The 26,284-nt window shown below is 41.6% G+C and overlaps 1 protein-coding gene across 2 annotated transcripts; it reads left to right on the top strand.

Moving 5' to 3' along the window:
- The first annotated feature begins 2,890 nt into the window (after nt 1-2,890).
- Nucleotides 2,891-22,627, top strand: C1D (C1D nuclear receptor corepressor). 2 transcript variants are annotated; one of them, XM_034764245.1, is made up of 6 exons: nt 2,899-3,053; nt 12,266-12,320; nt 16,126-16,272; nt 18,197-18,263; nt 18,724-18,779; nt 21,315-22,627. In XM_034764245.1, the coding sequence occupies exons 3-6, from the start codon at nt 16,126-16,128 to the stop codon at nt 21,489-21,491; spliced, it is 447 nt and encodes a 148-aa protein (XP_034620136.1). In that variant the 5' UTR covers nt 2,899-3,053; nt 12,266-12,320; the 3' UTR covers nt 21,492-22,627. The 2 variants fall into 2 exon arrangements, with proteins under 2 accessions (XP_034620135.1, XP_034620136.1); XM_034764244.1 differs by lacking the exon at nt 12,266-12,320 and having other exon boundaries at nt 2,891-3,053; nt 21,315-22,626.
- The last annotated feature ends 3,657 nt before the right edge of the window (nt 22,628-26,284 follow it).

Here is a 26,284-nt window from a genome sequence, read left to right as displayed (position 1 = left end):
AAAAAATCAGCAAACAGATCTAAAGCTGGTGCATGTTAAACATGTAACATAGAACCCAGAAAGACTTTCTTTAGCATAAGTTTATATTTGCTCGTAATCACAAGAGCTATCTTGATACCATCTATTACAGGAAAACATTTAAAATCCTATTTCTCTAATCACAATATGATATAAACTGTTTCCATAAACTCTAGTAATAGTGCATTGGGATTCATGAAGGTATCATAAAACCGGTGGGTAACACTTCTAGTATACTGCCTTTAACTTCACAGCAAAAACCTTTGATTTTTTTGGGAAATCTTAGTACTGCGTATACATATGCAATTACTTATTACTATTTCCTCTTTTTGGTTTAAATTATATAAAAGGTTTTTAAATGCTGTCTCTGTTTATCTTATAAAGTTGTGGTTGTCTGCTATTTTTAAAATGAGATACGGTAAAGAATGGCAGCTTGATAAAATGTATTTGTTTCATTAGTGTATAGAAAGTATAACTATAACAGTATTAATAAGATTCTAACTCAATGAAAATGTGCATAGCAGTAGAGAACTGTTAGAGAATTAATGGCCCTATCACTCTCACTGTAAACTAGCAAGCAATTAAAGATTCTTCCAAATGCAGGTACAGATTTTCTATTTTGGTATTGGTCTAATGTGCTGATTCCTGGTTAAAAAGAATGTACACAGAAGTTAATATTTTTTCTCCCTGATTTCCTGTTATTTCTGAAAATGTCTGAAACAAATCAAGCCAATATGCAAGGAATGAAGCGGGTGATCTGTGGGGAAAAAAATAGCATGAATCATAGAATATTAGAGTTGGAAGAGGTCATCTACTCCAACCTGCTCAAAGCAGGACCAACCCCAACTAAATCATCCCAGCCAGGGCTTTGTCAAGCCGGGCCTTAAAAACCTCTAAGGATGGAGATTCCACCACCTCCCTAGGTAACCCATTCCAGTGTTTCATCACCCTCCTAGTGAAATAGTTTTTCCTAATATCCAACCTAGACCTCCCGCACTGCAACTTGAGACCATTGCTCCTTGTTCTGTCATCTGCCACCACTGAGGACAGCCTACCTCCATCCTCTTTGGAACCCACCTTTAGGTAGTTGAAGGCTGTTATCAAATCCCCCCTCACTCTTCTCTTCTGCAGACTAAATAAGCCCAGTTCCCTCAGCCTCTCCTTGTAAGTCATGTGCCCCAGCCCCCTAATCATTTTCGTTGCCCTCCGCTGGACTCTCTCCAATTTATCCACATCCTTTCTATAGTGGCAGGCCCAAAACTGGACGCAATACTCCAGATGTGGCCTCACCAGTGCCGAACACAGGGGAATAATCACTTCCCTCGACCTGCTGGCAATGCTCCTACTAATGCAGCTCAATATGCCGTTAGCCTTCCTCGCAACAAGGGCACACTGCTGACTCATATCTAGCTTTTCGTCTACTGTAATCCCCAGGTCCTTTTCTGCAGAACTGCCGCTTAGTCAGTCGGTCCCCAGCCTGTAGAAGTGCATGGAATTCTTCCGTCCTAAGTTCAGGATTCTGCCCCTGTCCTTGCTGAACCTCATCAGATTTCTTTTGGCCCAATCCTCCAATTTGTCTAGGTCACTCTGGATTCCATCCCTACCCTCCAGCATATCTACCTCACCCCGCAGCTTAGCGTTATTTGTGAACTTGCTGAGGGTGCAATCCATCCCATCATCCAGATCATTAATGAAGGCATTCCGCTGGATACTGGCTGCCAACTAGACATTGAGCCGTTGATCACTACCCGTTGAACCTGACAATTTAGCCAGCTTTCTATCCAGCTTATAGTCCATTCATCCAATCCATACTTCTTTAACTTACTGGTCATGCAATTAAAGATGGCATCATACTGGTCGTGGCCAAAGAGGATGAATTAGCTTGCAGGCCCAAAAATAAGCTGTCAGCTAAGGACCCCAAATTGTATTTATTCTAAACAATTTTGTTTTTAAAGTCAGTCGCTTTGGAGGTGGCCTGATCCATGATTTTCAAATGGCTCAGCTTAGCAATGCTAAAGCTCACCGGATGTTGGGGGACACGCACCAACGAACACCCCCTGTGTATGTGAGCTCCTGATCTGTGAGGGGTGCCCTCGCCATCACCCCCTGCCTGGGTGGGGGGAAATGAGGAGTTCCTCTCAAGCCCCTCTGTGGGGAAAGTCCCTCCACGGCCCCTCTGTATATGGGGCTGGCTGTGTAAGCAGAATGGTCACAGCCCTGTAGGGCTGCCCCTGTAGCAGCTGGGGCCCCACTTTCTTGGGTTCAGGGTCCCTGCCCTGCAAAGGGATAAAGCCCCCCCGCACTTCCAGCAGTACTCGCGTCGCCCCCGCCGCAGCCCCTTCCCCAGGGCGCGCGGCCTCAGCCTCAGACTGCACTGCGGCTGCGCCAGGTGGGTCGGGCCAACAACCCCCAGCGCGCGGGCCGCTCTCCTCCTAGGCCCCGGCCGCGGTACACCCCTCCCACCCGCAACGGGACCAAGCCCCGCCCTCTCCGATTCTGATTGGCCAGAGCGCCAAGGCCTGCTCTTATTCACCTCCTGAGTAGCGGACGCTGAACCCCCACCCGCCCCTTCCCGATCTCCCTTCCCGGATTAGCCCGCGTCACTTTGACACCGCCCCATAAAGCTAGCGTCTTCCGCGGATTGGCTCCGGCTCCCGGAGCCGCCTCGGCTTCAGTCCCTTTCCGGATTGGTCACCCCCCAACAGCAGAACTTCCATTGGCTTCTCGCCCAGTCACTCAGGCTGGACTCACCGCCCATCACCCCGTCCCCGGACAGAGCGCTGAGTGTCCGTAACTGCTGCGGCGTTCCGCCCAGGCCTTCCTGTTACGTCATCCACCCGCGCCCGTGTTCCGGCCGGACCCCGGGCTCCCCTTCCGGCCTGAGCCGCACCCCCCCCTCACCGCGCCCTCGCGGTAACCGTCTTATTTTCCGTACGAGCCCAGAGCAGCAACGTTTGGCGCCTTGGGAGAGTTCGTCAGTAATTACAGCGAGACACAACTGGGTGGGCGTTTAGGACAGGACGGAAAGCCGGCAGGTATGGGCCACGCGTAGTTCAGAGGCCGTTCTTCTGCGCTGTGATTGTACCCGAAAGGAGAGCAGCGCTTCAGCTTGTCCGCTAAGCACGAGTCGGCTCCCTAGTAAAATGGATTATAGCAGCGCGCACAACTCGTAAAGCCGCGAGGGCCATATTATTCCAAAGAAAACAGATGAGGATCAACCCCCCCCCCCAGCCCCCCTGAAACCCCCCCCCAGCACCACCCAGGCCCCCCTGAAACACAACACCTTCCCCCCCAGCTCTGCCTGTCCCGCGGAAACAAACCCTACTTCCTCAGCGCTGCCCCACTGAGACAGCAGTATTGCACTTCGGTAATACATTATAGCGGGCCCCGAAGGTAGTATAATTAAGGTAAAAGAAAAATGTCTTTTTGCTAGAAGTAGAATAAGATCTTCCCCCCACTTTCTAATCAGTTGCCCTGTTGACTGTATGAGGTAGGCATGGAAGGCAGGCACCTCCAGACAGCTGCAACCCTTGGAGAGGGGATAGGAGCCAGATCAGTAGAACAGGTCAGCCACCGATTTGCTGCTTGCCTACTCACTCCCCCGCGACTGCTATCCCGCTCGCTTCCTGAGGCCCCCCCCCCCCCGCGGCCTGCCTCCTTCCCCCCCCCCCCTGCCCCCCCCCCCCCCTCTTCCGCCCCCCCCCCCGCCGCCAGCTCACCTGCCCCCCCACCACTGCCTGCCCGTTCACCTCCTCAGCCCCCCACCCCCTGCTCGCCTACCCACTGCCCGCCTGTCTACTCAGCCCCCCTCCCTCACCTGCCGCTTGCCTACTCACCCTCCGCGGGCTGCACAGTGAGCCCACGTGGGCTGCATGTTGTGCAGGCCTGGATTACAGTCAGACTAGCTCCTGCTGCTGTGAAACACAATTGGAGTGTGAGATAGAAAAATACTGATACCTTGTTACAGTTTTGAATTGCAAAATTAACTGCGGTTGCTAGTGTGAGGCAGCTTAATTGGCAAATCAGTCCTCAATTTGCACACTGTTTTAAATATGTTTGTATAAAAAGCACATCGTCTTGGTTAATGTTTTTTTGTTTGTTTGAAATGAACACTTTTTGGTTAAAAAAATAAAATCGGCCTGAATCAGCAAAGAGGCTGGATACTATAGTACTGCAGTCCCTTGGCCAAGAAAACATGCAGTATGTAGCACAGAAGAGTGTGCTAGGGATTATGAGAAATTTAGGGCGAGTCTACACTGGCAATGCTAAAGCACTGCTGCGCTTTAACGTGTCTTGTGTGGTTAAAAAAACTCACCTCCACGAGGGGCGTAGTTACCAGCGCTCAGAGCTGTCTACACTGGCGCTTTACAGCGCTGAAACTTGCTGTGCTCGGGGGTGTTTTTTCACACCCCTGAGCCAGAAAGTTGCAGCGCTGTAAATTGCCAGTATAGACAAGCCCTCAGATATAAATGTGCCTACCAGAATTCACAGGTATTATATCTGAAATGTGACCTGTTTGGGGTACTTTGCAGAAAGCATGTATAACTTTCTCATAAAGGTGTTCCTCTTTTCAATGCTTGTAAGATGTTTAGAATTTGTTTCCTGCACATGCAGGACTGTTTTGCTGCTCATGTAAAATGAAGGCTTCTGCCCAATGTGCAGTTACAGTCAAAAATGCTAACAATGTTAGGACACATAAAGAATAAGATGGTGAATAATACAAAGAATATTATAATTCTTTTATATAAATCAATGGTGTGGCCTCATCTGGTTTCTGTGGGAAGTTCTAGTTGCCCTATCTCAAAAAGGATATTGCAAAACTAGAAGAGGTTCAGAGAAGGGCAATGAGAATGATGAAGGGTATGGAAAAACTCAGATGAAAGAGAAGGTTGGGATTGCTTACCTTTGAAATGTGTCAAATAAGAGAGGGTATAAGAGTATATAAAACTAGGGGGGGGGTCACACGCTTTGTAACTTGTTTAGGATGAGGTTATTGCATGCATGAGGGGCTTCTTGCATCTCTCCCTTCCACAAGCTCCCAGTGTGCCACCCTCCCATCCCCCTCATTCCACAGCTCCTCCATCCTTTCCTTTTAACAGGGTCTCTGTGTCCCCCTTGCCCTGTAAAAGCCCTTGGCATGGGGAACAATGTGCTCCCTTTCCGTATGTGCCCCGGTCCACCATTCTCCCCATCAGGGTTCTTGTGTGCCCCCAATGCCTAAGTTCCCCATTCTCCCCACAGTGCCAAGGGCTATGTCCCCTCCATTTCTCCTTTTCCAGTCCTCTCCCAGTCTTCCTTCCCCCCATGCCAGGGGCTTGTGTGCATCCTCTTCCCCTACCTTTATAATTTCTCTTCTTTCTTTCTGGGAGATAAGGTGACCAGATGTCCCGATTTTTATAGGGACAGTCCCGTTTTGGGGGGATTTTTCTTATTTAGGCACCTATTACCCCCCACCCCCGTCCTGATTTTTTACACTTGCTATCTGGTCACCCTACTGGGAGATAAATCATTCAGGGTATCAACATGTTAAATTGCATTGGGAGGATGGGCAGAGATGGGGGGTATTGTTACGGTTTGATTTGCAGAGGTGCTTCAAACTGTGGCTCTATTAAACAGATGACAGAAGTTCTGTGTTCCCATGTACCTATGTGGAAGGAGGAAATGTCATTTTGTGCACAAGAAGCTCTTGTAACTAGATTGTTCTCTAAAATGCAAATGCTCTTTAGGAAGCATTCCAGATATACATAAAGAAAGCCATCACTGTGATTGCTGATGGATCCATTGACAGGTCTGTAGCTGAACAGGAGTGGGTGTATGTCAGATTTGTCCAGGAGGGAGAACCTACTATGTAAGCAAAAAGAGCGCAACATGTGGAATCTAGGACAGGTAATGATATCACACAAGGAATAAAAACAGTTTTATGAGTCATAGGGATCAGGTTGAAGAGCTCACCTGAAAGCCGGCTTCATTGAGTGTAGGTGGTGCAGCAATGATGGGGCTGTCAAGCCAAGTTTAGACACTTGCTTTTTTATGTTCTGCATTGTGTCAACCACAAGATTGAGATTTTCCGGGTCTCAGATAAAAATCGTTAATAGTTTGAACTTAGGTTGAAAGACATCCTTACGTTTTACTACTTAGTGCCGAAAGACAGCGGCAGCTTCCATCTCATTGGCATCAGCGGGATCTTGCTGATCATGAGCTCTTCTGGAAGTATGCATTATATACGCTGGGCTGCTAATCGGGCCAGAGCTCTGAATGCGGTGATAAAAAATGATCATTTGTCTGTTTCCCAACTTTGCAGAAAATGAGTCAGGAGCCATTGTATCTTTTGGGGGATATTCTTAAGGAGATCAGGACAGGCAAATTTGTGAAAATATTGTATTTCGTGGTGATTTAATTATTATTGTGATGGCAGTCATTCTCTCAGGAAGGGTCTCTAGTTTGTGGAGGCTCTGCAAAAGCTGAAAAGTGCTATGCTGGAACTCAGAACAGTTGTATGTGCTTTCCAGCTCTACCATGTTTTCTCTGCTGGTCTGACGGGGATTAGGAGCAAAACATTTGTGGACACGGTGACAATGAGTTATTAACTGCCAGCAGCAATGATTATTATTTGATTTATTTTTTATATTACAGTAATGTCTAGGAGTCCTAGTCATGGGCCCCATTGTATTAGATACTGTATACTCACGTAGGAAAAAGATAGTCTCTGCCCCCAGGAGTTGACACTCAAAGTAGAGGACTAGGTTAATACCATTCTGCATGATCAGATCTACATTTCAAACCAGGTGTTATACATGATATTATGTAGGTATTAAAATTATACTCAAATTTGAGATAATTGTTCAACCTATTAGGTTTTTTACATTTTGATTTAATTTTATTAAATATTTGTCTTGTAGGGAGGTTAATCCTCTATTTGTTAGGGAATTCATTTGGCAAAAGTGAAATCTCATTTGAGAAGGCAGTGGAAATGTCTAACCCGAGAGCTGGTAGTGCTTAGAAATATAGATAAATATTGAAGTGAACAGTGAAATATACTAAAATATTGAAGCAGCAGAATAAAGAATATTAAGTGCTTTTTTCTTTTCTGTTTGAATATTACGTAGAATACAAACGTTGCCGACCCCTGGGTTAGTTACTGCAGGACAACCTTTCAACAACGATTTAAAACCAGGATCCTGTCTACTGTATGTTGATATTACAGCACTTATGTCACATTTTTCATGAATAATAGTTTGCCTCTGTGTCCTTAGCCAAAATACCCCTGCTCCTCTTTACTGTGCTGAGTACCATGTGTGGGATGCAAACATTCCTCTATCCCAGAAGTTGCTGTATTCACTGTTGGATTTTTCAGTGCCTTGTATTCTATTGAGATTAAAGGTGGTATAACGATAAAGTATTATCAGCCACAAGTTATCCTTCCAGCAATATTCCAGCCCCATTTATCCAACACTCATTTGCCTGAAGTACTGTCTTATTCAAATCTCTTATTCTCCTCATCTTCTCCTGAACTACCCTGAACTCTTCTTATGAATTGCTTACCCAATAGTTTTATTCTCCAAACTATGCAGATCCTCATTTAACTAAATGTTTTATTGGCCCGGTAATGTTTTGGAAAAATGGAATTGCTGTGCTTAACTAACAAACAAGAACAGACTGAAAGCTGGCAAATCCAACAGACAAACCTATACAGCAAAAATCCAGGACAGGAACTAATCAAGTCTGTGATAAGTTTCTGCTTGTTCTAAAAGTGGTTGTCTGTGTATTTTGAACTTTGAGGTAATTGTGTTTGTGGCTTAATAACTGAAATGTAAGGATTGAGGAGGTCACAGGATTGCCCCTAAATATATGTAGTCATCTATGTAGTCTTATTTCCCCTTTGGTGTGATCTATCCTGTAGGTGTGAACATGCAGCCTGCATGTTGATTTTGGCCAAGGACCCCCCCCCAGCTCCCCATCCAAAAAATACAAACACCAGTTTTGTGAAGATGTATGTTTTCTAAAGTAGTGTGAGTTTTTTTCTTGTGTATTTAATGTTATCAAAACCATTTAAGCTAACTGCTGCCTTATTGTTGGCATGTGCCAGCACTGTAACATATCCTGTGTAGAGATTAGTTACACTGAAATAACAGTTTAGTGAAAAGAGAGAGGTCCCCAAACAGCAGGAGTAGGAACTTGCAAGTTCCCGTTGCAACAAACAGAAAACACGTAGGTTCAGCAAATCCATTCCCATGCTGAGGAGGGGGAGCACGCTTCTCCTGTCAGTGGAGGGTACTGTGTAGGTATTAATATTCAGCTTTGTTCTAATGTGTGGTTAATTTTCATTGTATGCAGTTTCCCTGTCCATGCTGCATGACAAGGTCAACTAAATCATTAGTAACTTCATTCTTGGTATGTGTGATACCAGAGTTAGCAAGAAATATTTTTGGTCTGTCCCTCTTCCCCGTTTCTTTTCCATTTTTTTGTCTTCTGTTCTTTTGGTCCAGATTGGGTTATGGAAAAGTATGCATCTATGCTCCTTTAATAGAGGTATTTTACCGATGGCAACTGCAATCATGTGATCCTAGCCAGTTTTAATCAGCAGTAGAATGCCCCCCACCCCTGTACATCGGTCTCTGGACTGGTCCAGCACACCTTCGAGGGGGAAAACTTGGTTGGGCTCAGGGAAAACTCCAAAGGAGAGGTGCTCGGTCTCTCACCAGAAGGAGCCAACTCTCAAAAGGCAGTGATCTCGGGCTAAGTCTATAGTATCAGAGGCCTCAACCTCTTGACTCAGTATTGTGAGGACAAAGGACTCTTCCTTTGGTACCAGTGGGGTTGGGAGATCCCAGAGTGCTTCTCTGAAGTATGGCTCCAGCAGGCCCCCCAATACTATCTAGGAAGGACAGGGAGGCCCAGGACATATACACTCCTTTAGAACGGCACCATTTACCCCACACTTACCATTGGTGCCTTCTCATTCAGCACTGTTGGTACTAGCAAAATCGAAGCATGGGACACCTTTGGCCCTGTTGCCTATGTATTTCCAGATTGACAGTACCATCCACCTCAACTGCTGCATTGATACCAACCCACTCAGTACCAGAGGAATTCTGCTATTCTAAAGACTTGTCCGTTTTAGATGAGCTGGAGTCCTCACTGTTTGTGAATACCAAATGACTTTCAGTACCAAGACCTTAATCTCTGGATTACCATTGCTTCCTCGTACTGCAGGATTCTCTGCCTTTGTCTACTGGAGCCACCCCTTTGGAGGACATTGAGGTGGATGAAGGAGGCATTTAGTTAGTCTCCTCTTTATCAGTATAAGGTTCCCCTCCACATAGGTATAGGAACCCATACTTTGACAAGGATCCTTGTCTACTACAGGAATGGTTGGATCAGTCCTGAGTACCAGCTGCTCTCGCATATGGACCCCCCTCCCCAGTGGCCATGCTGGGATGCTTGGGTGGTGTATCGGCAGCAATTTGCCAGACCTCTGGCTCCATTGCACCAAGAGGCTAGAGCTACACAATCTCCTCTACCAAATCCCCAACATGAGGAGATCTTTGAAGAACAGGAGACTAGGGCGGGTAAGGAGGCCACCCCTCAAACTTCTGTTTCATCCTTGTCTCCAGATAAGGCAGTCATGCATCCACCACTATCAATGGTCGATGATTTTTGCCAATTCTAGGACCTTCATGTGTCTTTTGAAGAAGTTAAAGATTCACAAGGCTTACTTGTTCGTGACCCTCCAATTTCAGATCACAAAGTGTCAGGTGATCATGGCCAAGTATGACTTCATGAATTACAAGTTTGCAGCCCTTTATGGAACATCTTCCACAGGAGCATAGGGAACTCTTTCAGATCATCATCCTGAAAGTTCAGGTATAAGCCAGAACCGCTCTCCAAGTCTCATTCGATGCCATGGACACCTCCACCATATCCATCTCCACGGCGGTTGTTATGTGTAGAGCGTGTCAGTTCCAGCTGTTGGGGTTTCTGAGAGTTTCAGAATACTGTTGAGGACATCTCATTTGATGGTCAGAAGCTCTTCTCAGGGACTGTGGATGAGTCCCTTCACACACTGAGGGACTCCGGGGCCTGTTGAGGTCTCTGCGTACATGTACTCATACAAACAAGGAGATTTAGCACATCTCAGACTGTCCAGAGATTGCACCCTGCCCAGTTCTCTGGATTTCACAGAACCACCAAACCCGCTGGAAAGAGATAAAGATTCCAGAGGAAGAGAGCTTCTCACGCTCCTTCAGAGAGAATCCAATCATCATCAAAACAACAGTTTTGATGGGTTTGTTGAGGGTTCAATACTTTCCTCACCTATAGCTTGCAGGCTAACTTTTGCCCACCTTCCCATTTTTGGAGAGAGCCTTTCCCATTTCCAATAGGGTTGGCATCATATTACCACAGAAAAGTGGATCATGGGGGGTATAACATTGGGCTACAACATCCACTTTACATCCCATGCTCTCTCCCACCTTTCTTACCCGTTCCTCTTTAGGGATCTCTCTTATGAGACTACTTATGAGTCAAGAAAGGGAACACTCTCCTTCATTTAGATGTGAGAGAATGATCCCATCTCCTCGGGGGAAAGGGTTTTACAAAAGTATTTTCTCATGCGAAAGGAGGACAGCGGGTGGAGACCAATCTTAGATTTGAGATGACTGAACAAATTTATAAAGTCTCAGAAGTTCACGATGGTGACTGTGGCAGCTGTAATTGCTTTTCTAAAGGCAGCACATTGGTTTTCGGCTGTCAACCTACAGGATGCCTATTTTCATATAGAGATACATCTCCCACACAGGAAAAACCAATTCTACGTTTTACCATGAGCCAGGATCGTTTTCAATACCAAGTTCTTACCTTCAGTCTCTCTTCATCCCCAAGGATATTCTCAAAGATTCTAAAGATGCTTAACTTCATCAATAAGTGAATTTAGTCTTCAGATGCAGGTCTCAGATGTTTACCTTCCTGGAGTCCAGAACATTACAACCGATATACTCAGCAGACACTTTTCCCATGACTCTGAATTGGAGTTGGACTCAAATTCTTCAAGTAATATTTTAAAAGTGGACTTCCACAAGTGAACCTATTCAGCAACAAGAAGTTCCCCCTATTCTGCTGAAGAGGAGGCCTAGGTCTCCACTCTTTGGGGGATGCCTTTCTCTTTCTTTGTCTAAAGGGCCTTCTCTATGCATTCCTTCCAACACTGCTAATACTAAGAGTGATGAACAAGATCAAATAGGACAGAGCCAGGGTTATTCTTATAGTACTGACCTGGCTGAGACAGACTTGGTATCCTTACCTGCTTCACCTGTGTGTCCAACCGGCATTCAGTCTTCTGACCATTCCTCATCTCTTCTCCCAGGATGCAGGTTGCATCTTCACCCCAAACTAGGGTCCTCTGCCTCTGAACATGGTTCCTAGATGGTTCAGGGGATTAGAATCCATTGCGCAACAGGGGTATAACAGGTATTACTAAACAGTAGAAGGAAGTAAACGCAAATTACTTAAGTTCAGAAATGGAAAAGGTTCAACCACTGGTGTACACTGTCAGTATCTTGTGCCTGAATCATCTTTGCTCTCAGCCATCTTGGATTATCTGCTGGATTTGAAGAAATCAAAGTTATCAATTACCTCTATTAAGGTTTATGTGGCCGCAAGATCAGCATTTTGTTCCACACTAGAAGGGTTTTCTGTATTTGCTCACCCTGTGTCTCAAGATTTAATAAGGGTTTAGTGAACCTCTACCCCCAGGTTTAGGGTCCCTCTACCCCCAGGTTTAGGGTCTTACTCGTTCTTGGATCTCAACCTGGTGCTAGATACCTCATGGGACTTCTGTTTGAACCTTTGGCGACCTGCTCCTTGTTTCACTTATCTGTTAAGACAGCTTTTCTAGTAGCTACCATATCAGCCCACGGGGTTGGGGAGATTGGGGCCTTGATGACTGACTCCCCTGTTTATGGTGTGTGTATGTGTGTGTGTGTGTGTGTGTGTGTGTGTGTGTGTAATATATATATATATTTTTTTAAGGATAAGGTCTCTTTATGGCCATACCTTAAATTCTTACGTGAAGTGCTTTTGGATTTTCCTCTCAACCAGACCATCCATCCACCGGTATTTGTCACTAAACCACATAAATCTCAACATGAGACCTCCTTTCATACTTTAAATGGGAGACAGGCTCTAGCCTTTTATCTAGCTATAACCAAGCAATTTCAGAAATAACCTAGACTGTTTTTCTCCATTGCAGAAAGATCCAAGGAGTTCACAGTCTCTCCACAGAGACTTTCAAAGTGGACCTCTGGGTATGTTGTTGCTTGCTACAACGCAGCTGGTGTTCTACCTTCCCAAAGGATAACAGCACACTCTACCAGATCACAGGCAACTTCTAGAGTGTTACTCAAGAACATTCCAGTGTCTGAGATATGCAGAGTTGCTACATGGGCTGCAGTGCATACATTTCTAAACTATGTGTTGGTACATGTGTACAGTCTTCAGTCTTGGACTCAATTCCAAAGCTGTAGGGAAATCGCTGAGGAGCCACCTGAAGTGGAATTCCATAGGGACTACTCAAAGATGAAAAGAAGGTTACTCACCTTGTGCAGTACCTGTGGTTCTTTGAGATGTCTCTCGCTCTGGGTGCTCCACCACCTACCCTACTTCCCCTCTGCTTTGGATGGTTCTTTGATAGACATTTCGATAGAGAAGGAGCTGAAAGCAGTTCGCCTGCACAGCTCTATAGGCCCTATACATGCGGGATGAGGTTGTATAGAGAATCATGTGCAGGCCAAATGGACCCTGCTAAAAGTAAATCTACGATCAGGGCTTGAGACGCATGCATACCTGAAGTGGAGCAGTCACAGGGGGACACATCTCAAAGAACCACAGTTACTGCACAGGGTGAATAACCTCCTCTTCCTTTGCTTGTTGTCAACCATGTTCTATAACTTTATTTAATTAGGAAAGGCCAGGACAAAATAAACACACAGAAATATAAAATTTGACTGCATACAGATATTTGATACTTTGCCTTTTCCTGTGCATGCAGCTCTGCTCTCTCCCAGGAGCCTTGCAGTTGACCTAAATGCCCTGTAAACATGTGGTATGATACGTAGGGGAGCTTGAACATTTTAGGGTTAGTTCAATATGTAGAATGTGATCCGATGCAGACCTGAGAGGTGTGAATGGCCATCATTCATCTCAATGGGGTTGTAATTCTGAAGACTGCAGATGACCGTTCCAATGTTAGCTTTCTTAACTATTTCATGGTTGATCATTTTAGCAGAAACATACTGCTACAGTAACTGGAATTGTGGATAGAATTTGAGTAGAGTACCACCTCAACCTTCCTCCCATGTGAACCCAGCAGGACTTAATGAATAAAAAGAAACCTCTCTCTCATAAACCACACTCTTGTCAGGAAAAGGGAAAGATCAAATCTTTCCTCTGAAACAAACTCCAGGGACTTCACAGCTGTTTGCTGTTACCTTGGCTTTTCTGCTGGCTTTGCGGGTGGTTGTTCATAGATTACATTTACAAAATACAGTTTCTGAAACTTATGTGGCCAGTACCATTTTCAAAATGTGGTAAAGAGTTTTTCTAAAACATTTCTCTCTCTTCCCTAACCCTCCAGCCCCGCTACCCCAAATCCTCCTCCTCTTATCTTGTTTGCCTAACTGTATCACTTGTTTATAATTGCTGATTCCATTTTGCGTTGTTACTCCCCTCCCCCCCAATAGTCTTTATTTCTACTACTCCATTACTATTTTCAGGACACCTAGTTTCAAGTACAGTCCTATAAACAAATATGGGAGCAGCAAAAAGACTTTCCCTGACAGTGGCTGAGCTGCCACAGAAGCCAGTGAGGAGATCCCTAGCCTAGGACAAACTTCAGGGTTCCACAGAATGTCAATTGGTAATCCCAGCTATCACCAGAGAGGAATTAATGGTATAAATTTAAGCTTTGTCTACACTACGCAGCTTTTAGCAACACAGCTGTGCCGCTACAGCTGTGCTGCCGACAACAAACTTCCACCCCCAACGAGTGGCATTAGTGTTGTCGGCAGGAGAGTGCTTCTGCTGACAAAGCACTGTTCATACCAGAGCTTTTCATTGACAAAACTTTTGTCTTTCGTGTGTGTGTGTGTGTGTGTGCGTGTGTGCAGTTTTTTTTAAACACCTCTGAACGACAAAAGTTTTGTCATTCACCTGCCAATGTAGACAAAGTCTTAGTGCCCAATCATGTCCGTAGTACAACAGGGGCATAGTGTACTCCCAAGTTCTTGCAAAACAGAATCCTATGGGTCCAAGACATGGTCCTTCAAAATGCAGTCTGACGTCCTTTTAAGGTAGAACAAGGCAAGTAGAACAAGGCAACAGCTTGTTAGAAAGTTGCTCTGGGGATGACTCAGGGTTGTGTAATGAAGGAAATTGTTGTCTGTAGGACCCCGCTTCATCTAGTTGAAAGGCGTGTAATGAATGAGGCAGGAGATTGAAGGAAGAGAAAAGATGGTGTCATGGTTAACACAGTTGAATGCTGACCTGCAGAATTGGATTCTATCCCTGCCTGAGTCAGAGTTCCTATAAATCAGACTTGGTTTTAGGTTTCACAGCTCCTAATTGTGTGTTCCTTATTTTCTGGGTGCCTAACTTGAGCCCTTGAGATCTGATAAGATCTCTGGAAAAAATGAGGTCCTGGGCATCTCAGATTGGGCGTCCAAAATTAGTGAAAACTTTGAGCTTAATGTCTGTGTGCCTAAATCCCCATCTGTAATATTACCTCTCATCTCACAGGCGTTGTGAAAATACATTAATATTTGTGAAGCGCTTGAATACTAGAGTGATGAGCATGACAGAAAAAGCCAAGAGGAAATTAATAATTGTATATTCAGAGCACAGTTTGAATAGTGTGCAGTAAGTAAGGGATAAAGCCACCCATTGAAAACACTGAGCAAAAAACAAAACATTGAGTAACTGCTCATTACATGAGCACCATCCATTCTGTGAACTGAATGAGGCAGGGGTGCTGTGGAAAAAATATGTGATCATGTAATTAAAGACTATCATAATGCATGTGCACAAGGGGACTGAATTAAGGTGCACAGACAAGCTTATCTAGGCCTAATGCATTGGAACACTTGTTCATGAAGAATTCATCTTGTGAAAACATGGTTTCAGTAATGGTTACAGCTGGTCAAAACTTGGAATTTCTATTTGGTGGGAAATTTTGACATTTCAAAATTTTTCATTCCAAATTGGAAAGAAAACAAATATATATTTAATTTCAAAAATTTTTGATTTGGGATTTTGGAGTTTGACTTCAAATTTTACATACTATGCATTACTACTATAAAAATGAAAAAAAAACTTGATAGAATAAAATTCAAACAAAATTCTGAAACAAAACTTCAAAATTTTCCAAAATACAAAATTTCCAAAATGCAATTTTTTTCCTTCAGGTTTTTCTTTTTCAGGAAATTTTGTTGAAAACAATACAGTTTCGTAAAAAATTTCAGTTTAGTCAAAATAGCTTTTTCTGACAAAAGACTGGATGAAAATTTTCTGACCAGCTGTAGTAATAATTCCATGGGTCTCTGTGCTCCTCCTCCTTCTGTACTGAGCAGGAAAGAGCAAAAGTGCCAGAGGGCCCACATATAAAGGAACTGCAGCTACATGGGATGCTCCTGCTTTCCTTTTGCAAAATAGTTGGTACAGCCCTGCAGCTGTACAGGAAAGGGGTGTTGTTGATGTAGCTCTTTAATCTCTACCTACAAGATGATTAACAGGGTACCTTTTTTTTAAACAGACAAATATTTCTTTCCATTATTGTTACACAGACCATGGAGTCAAATATTTGGTGTGGGGTAAAGATATGATATTAAAACAATGATGTTCATGATGGATCTTCATGCTGTACTGCATTTAGGGCAGATACTTGAAACTGCCATATGATTAGCTAGATAATTGTTGACATTACTTCTGCAATGAACTAATTGGCTACACACCTGTTAATCGAAAATTTCATGAATTCCCTTCCCCCCTCCCCATATTTTAAAATATAATCCTGCTACCCCTAAATATTTGGTTAAAATGATAATTGTTTCTTTGTAGATGGAGATGGCAGAGGAAGATAATAGTGGGGAAGAATACCCAAATGAAATTCATGATTATCTGTCAGCATTTGAAAAGTCTCTTGGTTCTGTAGATGACATGCTGAAGACTATGATGTCTGTTTCTAGGAGTGAACTTCTTGAAAAGGTAAACAACCGCCCCCACCAGCAACCTTTATTATTCTTGTTTTGTTGTTAATTTGTATTACAGTAGCACTTGGGACCCGAGCCTTGATTGGGTTCCGAACTGTGCTAGGCACTGTACAGACACATAATAGACCGTCCCTGCCCCAGAGACCTAGTATTTAAATAAATATTTTCACGTTTATAGAACACTTCTTATTTCAAAGTGCTTCACAAGCTATATACGTACAAAATAACACTGAAATGTAGCCAATGCATTAGCCAGCTAGCACAGAGTAGTGGGTCAGTAAGGTCATTTAGGCCAAGGATGTGAGGGCTTATCCCCACCCCTATGGAAAAGGCCATAGAATCTTTAATGTCCCCCAAGAGTACAGAGGCGAGCCATTTTTCAATAGTTTTATGTGAAAGACCTTCACGCAGTAAACTTCCTTGTTCTCAATTTATATATTTAGGAAGAACGAGTTGACGCTGGGATTTGAACTTTTGGTTCCAAGGAATAGAAAACTTGATGCTTAGTCTACTGCGCTATCCCTTCCTACTATTAAGAGCAGATCTAAGGGAGTCTATAAAACATATTTTTTTTTCTGCATGTAGATTCAGTGCAAGGAGTACTGCCAGAGGACTTCATACAAGCAGCTATATATTTTTAACATTTAAAACTGAATTTGTAATTTTTCTTTGGGGCAAAAAAGCTCATACGTGAGAGGACTTGTTTATCCATTAAGGATTCCTAACATGAATAAATTATGAAGAAATCAGTCCTGACAACACCAGTCTTTCGACAGTATCCATGTTAGAGCTGGTGGTCTGTATGATGTTATCAGAGTTCCTGGAAATCCTATAGGACTAAAACAATAAATTGACTTTGACAGTCCAAAAAAAAAAAAAAAACCTCATTACCCGTTTTTTCTTCCTTCGATGTATAGCCTAAAGTGTTCCAACATACCTAGAACACATCATCTAATGTGTACAGTGTTCGTGTTTGTTAATTGTCTGTGGCATACTAACCTTCTATTATAACTTTAAATGGATTTCAATAACTTTTTCTTGCATTCTAAATTTCTGTGCTGTTTTATTTTGGGGATAGGGAGAGTTATTTTGAGGAAAAATCCTGGTGATGAAATGTGAGCTTTATCCTGAGAGGTCGGCATAGCAGGTGCTCAGTGCCTCTCAGCAACCAGACCCATCACCTTTTATTAGCCTGTGGCATTTAATGTTAAACTGGATAAAAAGTGAATAAATATACACTGAGGAACAATCCTGCAGAGAGAGACTTTGATGATTTAGGCATGGTCTACACACACTTTTTGTCTGATGTAACTATTTCTGTTGTGGGTGTGAATTTCTCTACCAAAATTAAATCCCTAGTTGTATCAGTATAAAGGTGCTTTATACCACTATAGCTTAAAAAAAAATAGGTATATCTTCTAGAACTGGAAGGGACCCTGAAAGGTCGAGTCCAGCCGCCTACCGCAGGACCAAGTACTGATTTTGCCCCAGAACCCTAATTGGCCCCCTCAAGGATTGAACTCACAACCCTGGGTTTAGCAAGCAAATGCTCAAACCACTGAGCTAACTCTCCCTCCAACTTATTTCCCCTTCTCTTATGGGAATAAGCCATCCTGGTTAAAACACACTATATTACTTTAAATGTCCCAGTAAATTTAAAGTAGTACAATTCTTGTGTGTAGGCAAGCCCCTGAAAAATATTTTCCATCTCTAGTTTCTGTGATAAAAGTTCTCCTCGTAGCTAAATTGCCTGTATTAACAGCATATTTAAGGACAATTGATTGCAAAACCATGTACCATTGGTTCTTTGTCACAAATATATTCATATGGAATTATACTGTGTATATTACTGAAAGCTACTATACATCTTAGTTAAAAACAATGCAGAAGCAAATGATCACCTTTGTTTGTTTTTTAAGTTGGACCCTCTTGAACAAGCAAAATTGGATTTGGTTTCTGCATACACGTTAAATTCGATGTTTTGGGGTAAGTATGCTGGAGGAGGGCGATAAGAGGAAGCAGAGTTTATGGTGGCCATTTTAACTCTTTTTTGATGGCTGTAAATTTTAAATAATCAAATTCTGCAGTCAAATATCTATCCAGTATTCTTTCAGTTATCCTAAGAACCCAAGTTTGCTAATATCCTTCAATCAGGGTAAGCAATGCTGAAATTCTAAATTAAAATTGGTAATTACATAGGCTAGCCTCAGATATGTAAATGAGGATATTGGGTTTTTTTGGCAGCCTCTTCTGTCCTTTTTGGTTAACCATATTAGATTGGTACTGGAGTACTTGATTAGAATATTTTTAAATTAGATATTTGAACAGAGCAGCTAGGCTCTAATCCTGCAAACTTCATCAATTCATCTGTGTATTGTCAGCTACAGGATTGGGACCTTAATCATTCCTGCCCTTATGTTCAACAGAACGCATTTTCTTCTTGCAGTATACCTGGCCACTCAAGGAATCAATCCCAAGGAACATCCAGTGAAACAAGAGCTGGTAAGATTTCAATATAAAATGCATTGCAAAATCAGACTTGCCTAGGGCAAGTAATTCTTACATAATTTTAACTCTGCATTTAAAAATGTAATTTCAGTCTCCATGCACTGGTGTAGTGTATGCACAGCATTGTATAACTGTTGATATAAGCTGCTTAGCTCTCCAAATTAAGAAAGTCATGATATTTTTAGTTCAAAACAGTATCATCTGTGGAAAGCAAAGTTGTCAAGCCTGGTAAAATTGGAAAAGCAGAATAAGATTAATGGTCTCATCCTACCTTCCCCTTCTTCCCCCCCTCCCCACCTTTTGTTTGAGAATTGGATTCTGAGCAGACCAGCTTTTCACTGTATCTGTTGAACAGAAAAATGTTACATGTCTAATAGTAATTTATAGTTTCCAGTATGGTGTTTTTTCCTATAAATACTTGGAATCATGTTAATCTCCGAGACTGCCTTTTCTGACTCTTGTATGACTAAAAGAATAGTGTGGTTGATTTACTAGCAAAGACGGGAAAGATGCCCCCCCCTTTTCCAGTTCCTCCATTAATTCATTTTCTCAGCAGTAAAGAATCCAGTTCAGCAACAAAGCTAAAAGCTTTTTTGGCATCAGTTGTATGTGTACTGTCCAGTAATTCTGCATTAGTGACATATTTACAACCTATAATAAATCTTTTAGGTTTGTCTTTATATTCCATTTAGATACATGAGTACAGTATATAAGGTCTGCTATCTTGGAAATTCTGCTGACTTCAAAAATCAAATCATTTAGTTTGAAGAAAATAATAGAAATATTATACTAATACCAATATTAAAAATAGAAATTATGCCCTTTAGAAATGCTTATGTAAATAATAATAATAGATCGGTGCTGTATGAATATATTTTACTTATATGTATTATTAGAATACACATAAAGGTAATGCTACATAATCAAGGTAATAGTGCTTATGGTTGAAGAATACAGAAAACTACTCTGAATATCAAAAGAACGTGTTCTATTTATAATTTGGATTTTGCAGTCTGTAGTGGATCATGGAACAAAAATTGGATTGCTAATTTTTCATGGTGATTCAATTTCTGCTCCCTCTTATGCTATATTGGTACAAAAGCATTGCACTATTTTAATATATTATTTAAAAATATACAGCATAAAAATCTAAAGCAAGTGATATACTGGTATATACTTGACAATTGCTGATGATTTTAGTTGAAAGCAGATTATCTTCTAGTTTCTCATCCAATTTCTTTTTACAAGTAGCAATGTGAATGAATAAATCTTTCTTTTGTCCATGAGTAATGTGATGTTCTTATCACTCATGTGGAAAGGGCAATCAGAAAAAGTTACTCTCCCACCATTTGTTTTGTTTTTAGAACTCTGCTCAACATGTAATCATGTATCGGTAATACTTGGGGTTTCAAGTGATATTAATAAAACTCTCCTTCCGGCTGTCAGAGTTCATTTTTTCTGTCACCTTGTTGCGATGTTTCTGTCAACTCCTTTCCCTTGCTGATTTGTGTTGGATTGCCATCTGTTCTGATTAGCAATCTCAATCATACTAGAGAAATATTACAGCGTACCATAAATTCATACCCTGTAAAGCTTAACGAGTTAAAACTACACCTTTTACATTGGAATATTGGCCAACATTTTCAGAGATCAGTTTTGAGATGTGGGTTCTGATCATCCTTGAAAAACAGGTAAATGATGTAGGTGTCTGACTTTAGAGACCCAAGGTAGAAAATGTTGGCCATGTGCATATATAACACATACGCTGTATGTTGATATATGTATTAGCTGTGTACACGAAATGTATATATTTTATTTATTGTCTCTAATTCAGGGAATATGTAAAGTGCTACATAATAGCTGTTCATTAACTCATTGTCTAAGGTCTCATGGGATGCCTGTGGGAGAGCTGTCAATTGAACTAGATCTCCTGAGTCCCAGAGGACCATACTTCCTCTGTGTGTGTTTGTATAAAATACACATCACAGAATAATCGAGAGTTTCTTTAAAAAAAAAAAAAATGCTTTCTTGGTTTTGGTTGGGCAGATTAATATTTTGGAAGTAGTGAGATTTGAATTTCAGCAGATATATATTTTATATGTATATAATGCACATATGGCTTAATTTTGCAGGCTTTACTTGTGCAAAATTCCTATTGACTTCAGTGGGTGTATGACCTTTTTAAGGATTGGAAGAGTAGGCCCCTAGGTTGTAATAGTATTAGATAAAATACTATGGGAATGAGGACCATACGTATGCCTAGATATATAAAGATGTTTGAAGTTGTACTACTAATGGCCTCATACACTTATTGGTACAATCACCATGTGTTGCAGAAAATCTGCTAAAAGGGCAGTCTTGAGTTTGCAAAGAATCCACTGGAGTTTGAACAGAGATGAAATATTTTATTCTGCTGTATATTATGGAATGCATCATGTTCCGTATGCTTTGTTCTCACTGATCTCAATTTTAATAGTACATGTCTTCACAGAATAATATTGGGTGTGCTTTTTATTTAATATCTTCCAGGAGAGAATAAGAACGTACATGAACAGAGTCAAAGAAATAACTGACAAGAAAATGGCGTCCAAACTGGATAAAGGAGCTGCAGCAAGATTTGTAAGAAACGCATTATGGGAACCAAAACCTGAAAATAATCCTAAAGTGAAAGCTTCTGCTAAGACAAAAAAGAGAAAAACAAACTAGTTTTTTATTTTCTTTTGGTTGTATTTTTGTTTATCAGATAGGGAGATAACTAGAAAATTATTTTTTAAATTGTGTTTTGTATATATATTTTGCATCACATAAATGATGAAGTAAAACAACAATTCGGTGAATATATCTTTAGCAAAGATCTAAACTGTAGGGTCACGTTGAACAGCTGCTACTGAGATCACACCTGTATATACACATGTATATCTGACAGTGAAAGTTGGTCCTTGGAGATTAACTTTAAAGCTTGGCTCTTTAAATGAGAACAAACTAATCATTTTTGCCAGCTCTTTGTAATAATGTGCTATTTCATGATTTGCTTCTAATTCTAATAATTTTTGGGATAATTCTGGCTGGTTGGAACTCTATTTTCTTAGTTACTGCTAAATTTAATCTCTGAATATTCAGACAGTCACAAGCGATGGACATCTAGTCTGTGTGAATTGTTTATGTAGGAGCCACTGGTTTTCAAGTACATCTGTGTATGTAATGCTTAATTTGTAGGGCATACTATCCTTTGTATTGCTTGTATTAAATATACATGATGCCTCTTTTTTTTTTTTTTCTCCAATCTCTCAACTTGAATTAAGAGCTATTTATGGTCTTTAATGTTTCCATGGCCTTTAAGTATGGATGAGAGCTTAGTGCTGGCACTGCGAGATGGACAGTTTAGCAGGGATTCGCTCTGGGAATGGTGTGTTTTGCTGTTCCCTTTGATACTGAGTGTGGAAAGTATTCTCTAGTACGGTAAAAAGTATTGAAATACTGGGCAAATACCCTGCTTCATATATGATTAATTTGTACTCTTTTAAGGAGCATATGCATTCTTAATCTGTTGGGAATTTGTTCAGGAGAACCTGTTAGTTCATGTTTCAGTACACTGCAAGCTCACAAATTAATAATACAAATTTGGTTTTTTTGGTGGAGAAGGTTTGCTGTGTTGAAGGTGGCGAGAAAATGCCTGTGATTAGGCGTGCTCTGATTTGAAAGATGGAAGTGCTGGTATTAGTGATGGGATGAATATAAGGGCTTGTCTATACTTACGTGCTGGTTCGGCGGCAGGCAATCGAACTTCTGGGTTCGATTTATCACGTCTTGTCTGGACGTGATAAATCGAACCCAGAAGTGCTCCCCATTGACTCCGGTAATCCTGCTTGGCGCGAGGAGTACGCGGAGTCGACGGGGGAGCCTGCCTGCCGCGTCTGGACTGCGGTAAGTTCGAACTAAGGTACGTCGACTTCAGCTACGTTATTCACGTAGCTGAAGTTGCGTACCTTAGTTCGAATTGGGGGGTTAGTGTAGACCAGGCCTAAGTGAAGTATCACTACCTGCTTGTAAATGGAAAACCCAGTATCAGACATACTGGGTTAAATTTACTGTTGCCCTGCACCTTGTATAATTAAATTGCAAGATTGAGGTCTTACAATGTACAGGCATTAGGGGCATTCCTGCACAGAGTCCATTGCCTTAAATGGGGGCTTCTTGGGCATACAGAAGTCTGCCCTTACGTTGTAAATTGCAGGATTGGGGCCTCGAACTGGGGCAAAGTGAGTGTAAAATTCTATCAAATCAGAATGGGTAGCATTTTACACTTGCTTTTTACCCGTGTAAATGACAATGCAAGGTACAGTGCAATGGTGAATTGGGCTCACTGAACCAATCCTAACAATCTGAGATTCACCTGTAATTTGCATTAGGTCTCTCACCTGTTAATGTGAATAAACAAGATTCTACTGAATTGTTCATTTGGAGTTGAGATACATTGAATTTCTCTGTTATGCATAATTGAAAGCTATTGGATATGATATGGAAAGTTATTGTTCACCTAGTTATTCCGAAGAATTACACCACCATGTGCTTACATGTAGTCTAGACTGAGTAGAATGAGATGCTGTAACTGAAGCTATATCACCATTGACCATTCAGAAATGTATTTTTAAAGAGATGTTTTGATAAACTGTCCAGTTGTTTATTAAGCACAAATGTTAATAGCTTTGTATGTTTAGAAAATGGCTCTGTGAATGTTATGATGAAGAATAAACAAGCCTAAGCTAATATGTAAATATATTTTACGCTGATTTCTGGAATAATTGCTATTCTTTGTTTTAACAAAGGATTTTCCTCCTCCAAATGCTCATTCGCGGGCATAATTTTACTGCCACAAGTAGTCTCGTCGATTTGTCCATGGGGCCACTCACATGAGTTATGTATGTTAAAAGTGCATAAGTGTTTGTTTGCTGGATCAGGGCCAAAATAAGGACACTCGATTCCCTGTGGAAACAGGTATACTTATGTATAACTGAAGAACTCAAAGTCGTATGACTCATCTTTGGGCTTAGTTTTATTTTTAATCTTAAAATATTTTCCCAACTATTTAAGCTAACATATAATACAAATCGATGGTGTAAATCAGTATTGTTTGTGATAGGTGTGGGGGGAACTTACTCCCTTTGGAAGTCTGTTTGTCCTTTTGAGGGCCTCTTAGGTCCTGGTCCTGCAATGTCCTTCATGTGGGTGGACCACTCTGCAGGGACCCATTGACTTCAGTGGGGTTCTGTGTGGGTGCAGAGCTCAGTATGTACAGAATTTATTGCAGGATCAAGTGTTAGTCTAAAAACGTAAGTTCTAAAGCTGGCCTGAGGTGTTATAAAATATGCTTAACATATTGATATTGTGTGCTTAATGCATATTAATATATGTGGTATCAATAATACATACTGATAGGATTTTAAATGTGTATATATAAAATTCACTATCAGTATGTATTATTGATACCACACATACTAATATGCATTAAGCACATAATAGCAAAATAACATTACATTGTACATATATTTCTAGCAGTTACATGGCTAATTCAGGCCATAGTTAATTGAGATTATTCAGCAGTTACATAACTAATTCAGGCCACTCAAGCCAAATACTGTGTGTTTAATGTAGATTAATATATGTGGTGTCAATAATACATACTGATGATGTGATTTTATATGCATATAAAATCCCATCACTATATATATGTACATAAAATCACATCAGCAATATGTATTATTGATACCACATTAATATGCATTAAGTGTACAATATCAAAATAATATGTGCATATATATTTCTAGCTGTTACATAGCCTGAATTAGCCTATGTCTTTTTATATCCCATGCTACTTCACAAAGCTGAAGTTCAGCTCTGGCATTAGAAAATAAGAAACTTGTCAAAAGGCAAAATAGCTTAATGTTCTACCCAGATACAAGCTGAGGAGAAACCTTCATGGACTGTACCTCAAATGTTAGTATCCAAAACAAAGATAAGGAAGGAGCAGAACAAGAAATTAAGGAACTGGGCCAAACTGGTGGACTGGATTTTAGTGACGGGTAAAGCATTTCATAATTTGTAAAATTGTCCATCCTATAAATACTCCGAGCTAAAATGTGTAACTTTGGGAGCACACCTTCTATGTAAGGTGAATGTAACAACTGTGCACAAGACAACTTCCTGGAAATCGGTATCATATTGAACCTTTCCTCCTGTACTATATTATTATTGACTTTTAGCAGTAATCCTGACATTGGTTTTTAGGTTCTTGAATATATTTCATACGAAGCCAAAGTGTGGTCAAGCAATTGACTATACAATTTATCAACAGAGACATGGGATAGTCATGCAGGAGATAAGATTTCTGGGCCAGACCAATAGTCCTAAGCACAGAAACTAGGCCTATGGTACAGTGCACAGGGGATGATCATTAATGCTCTGTTTATTCAATTTTCACCTCTAGTCAGCCTGTGTACACTAGTACTTCTGGGGGAATTCTGTGCCATTGCACATGCACACAATTCATGTCTGGTGCAGAATGTTTTTTCTGCAGAAAATACATTCTGCCCAAGAAGTGCTTGCGCGGTGGCGCAGAATTCCCCCAGGAGTAGAAGTTCTTCACAGCACAGTCGAGCCAGGATAGAACAGGCAGAGTAGGGCACACAGGGCTGCTGGGGGGGCGGGTGTCACAGACTGGGGTTCAGAATGGTTAGTGCAGGAGACAGACAGGTGCAGACTTAGGAGCTAGTGGGATAACACCATTGAGCCAGAGGCTGAATGGGAATGGGGGGTGCAAGGTCACATGAGGGTGGGAGCGGGTGGGCTGCAAGGATACATGGGGATGGGGGGCAGCATACAGACAGGGGCAGATGTGCCTGACTCAATGGGAGAGGCTTGGGATCAGCCAGGGTCTGCATGGGGGAGGCTCCCAAACTTCCTAACAATCTCTTCTCCTCCTCCCCCGCTCCCCCCGAAAAAAAAGAAACTTCCATACTTCTCCCAGCCACACCCAACAACCCTTCAGGTTCACTCCAGGCTCCTTCCCTCTCCCTCAGCTCCTCTGTTACCCCTCACTCCCCCAAGCTTTTGCATTGCTTCTGATGGGTGCAGGAAATATGTTTCTGTATTGTAACTGAAATGAATTACTCAAAGTTCTGTATTAATATGCCTAGTAAGGAATCTATTTGTAAAAAAAAATTACTAGAATCTTTTTTAGTCTGTATTGTTGCTAACAAGTATTTTGAAATAAATTACCAAAATAATTGAAACTGGCTTGATTATATTGTTGTTTTGCCAAATATGCAGAATTTTGCTGAATTTTTAATTTTTGTATGCAAAATTCCCCCAGGACTAACAGTAGGGAGCCAGACGTTCTTTTCAGTCACAGGGAAAACAGCAGGATAGCAGCATTCTGAAATGGGGGTGGGGGCGCTCAGGGGAAGAATTTGCTAGAGAAAGTTTTGAGAAGAAGCCTCCTG

The sequence above is a fragment of the Trachemys scripta genome, chromosome 3 (assembly GCF_013100865.1).
Source record: "Trachemys scripta elegans isolate TJP31775 chromosome 3, CAS_Tse_1.0, whole genome shotgun sequence".
NCBI classification, from domain to species: Eukaryota; Metazoa; Chordata; order Testudines; family Emydidae; genus Trachemys; species Trachemys scripta.
This window is presented reverse-complemented; position numbering and strand designations above follow the sequence as displayed.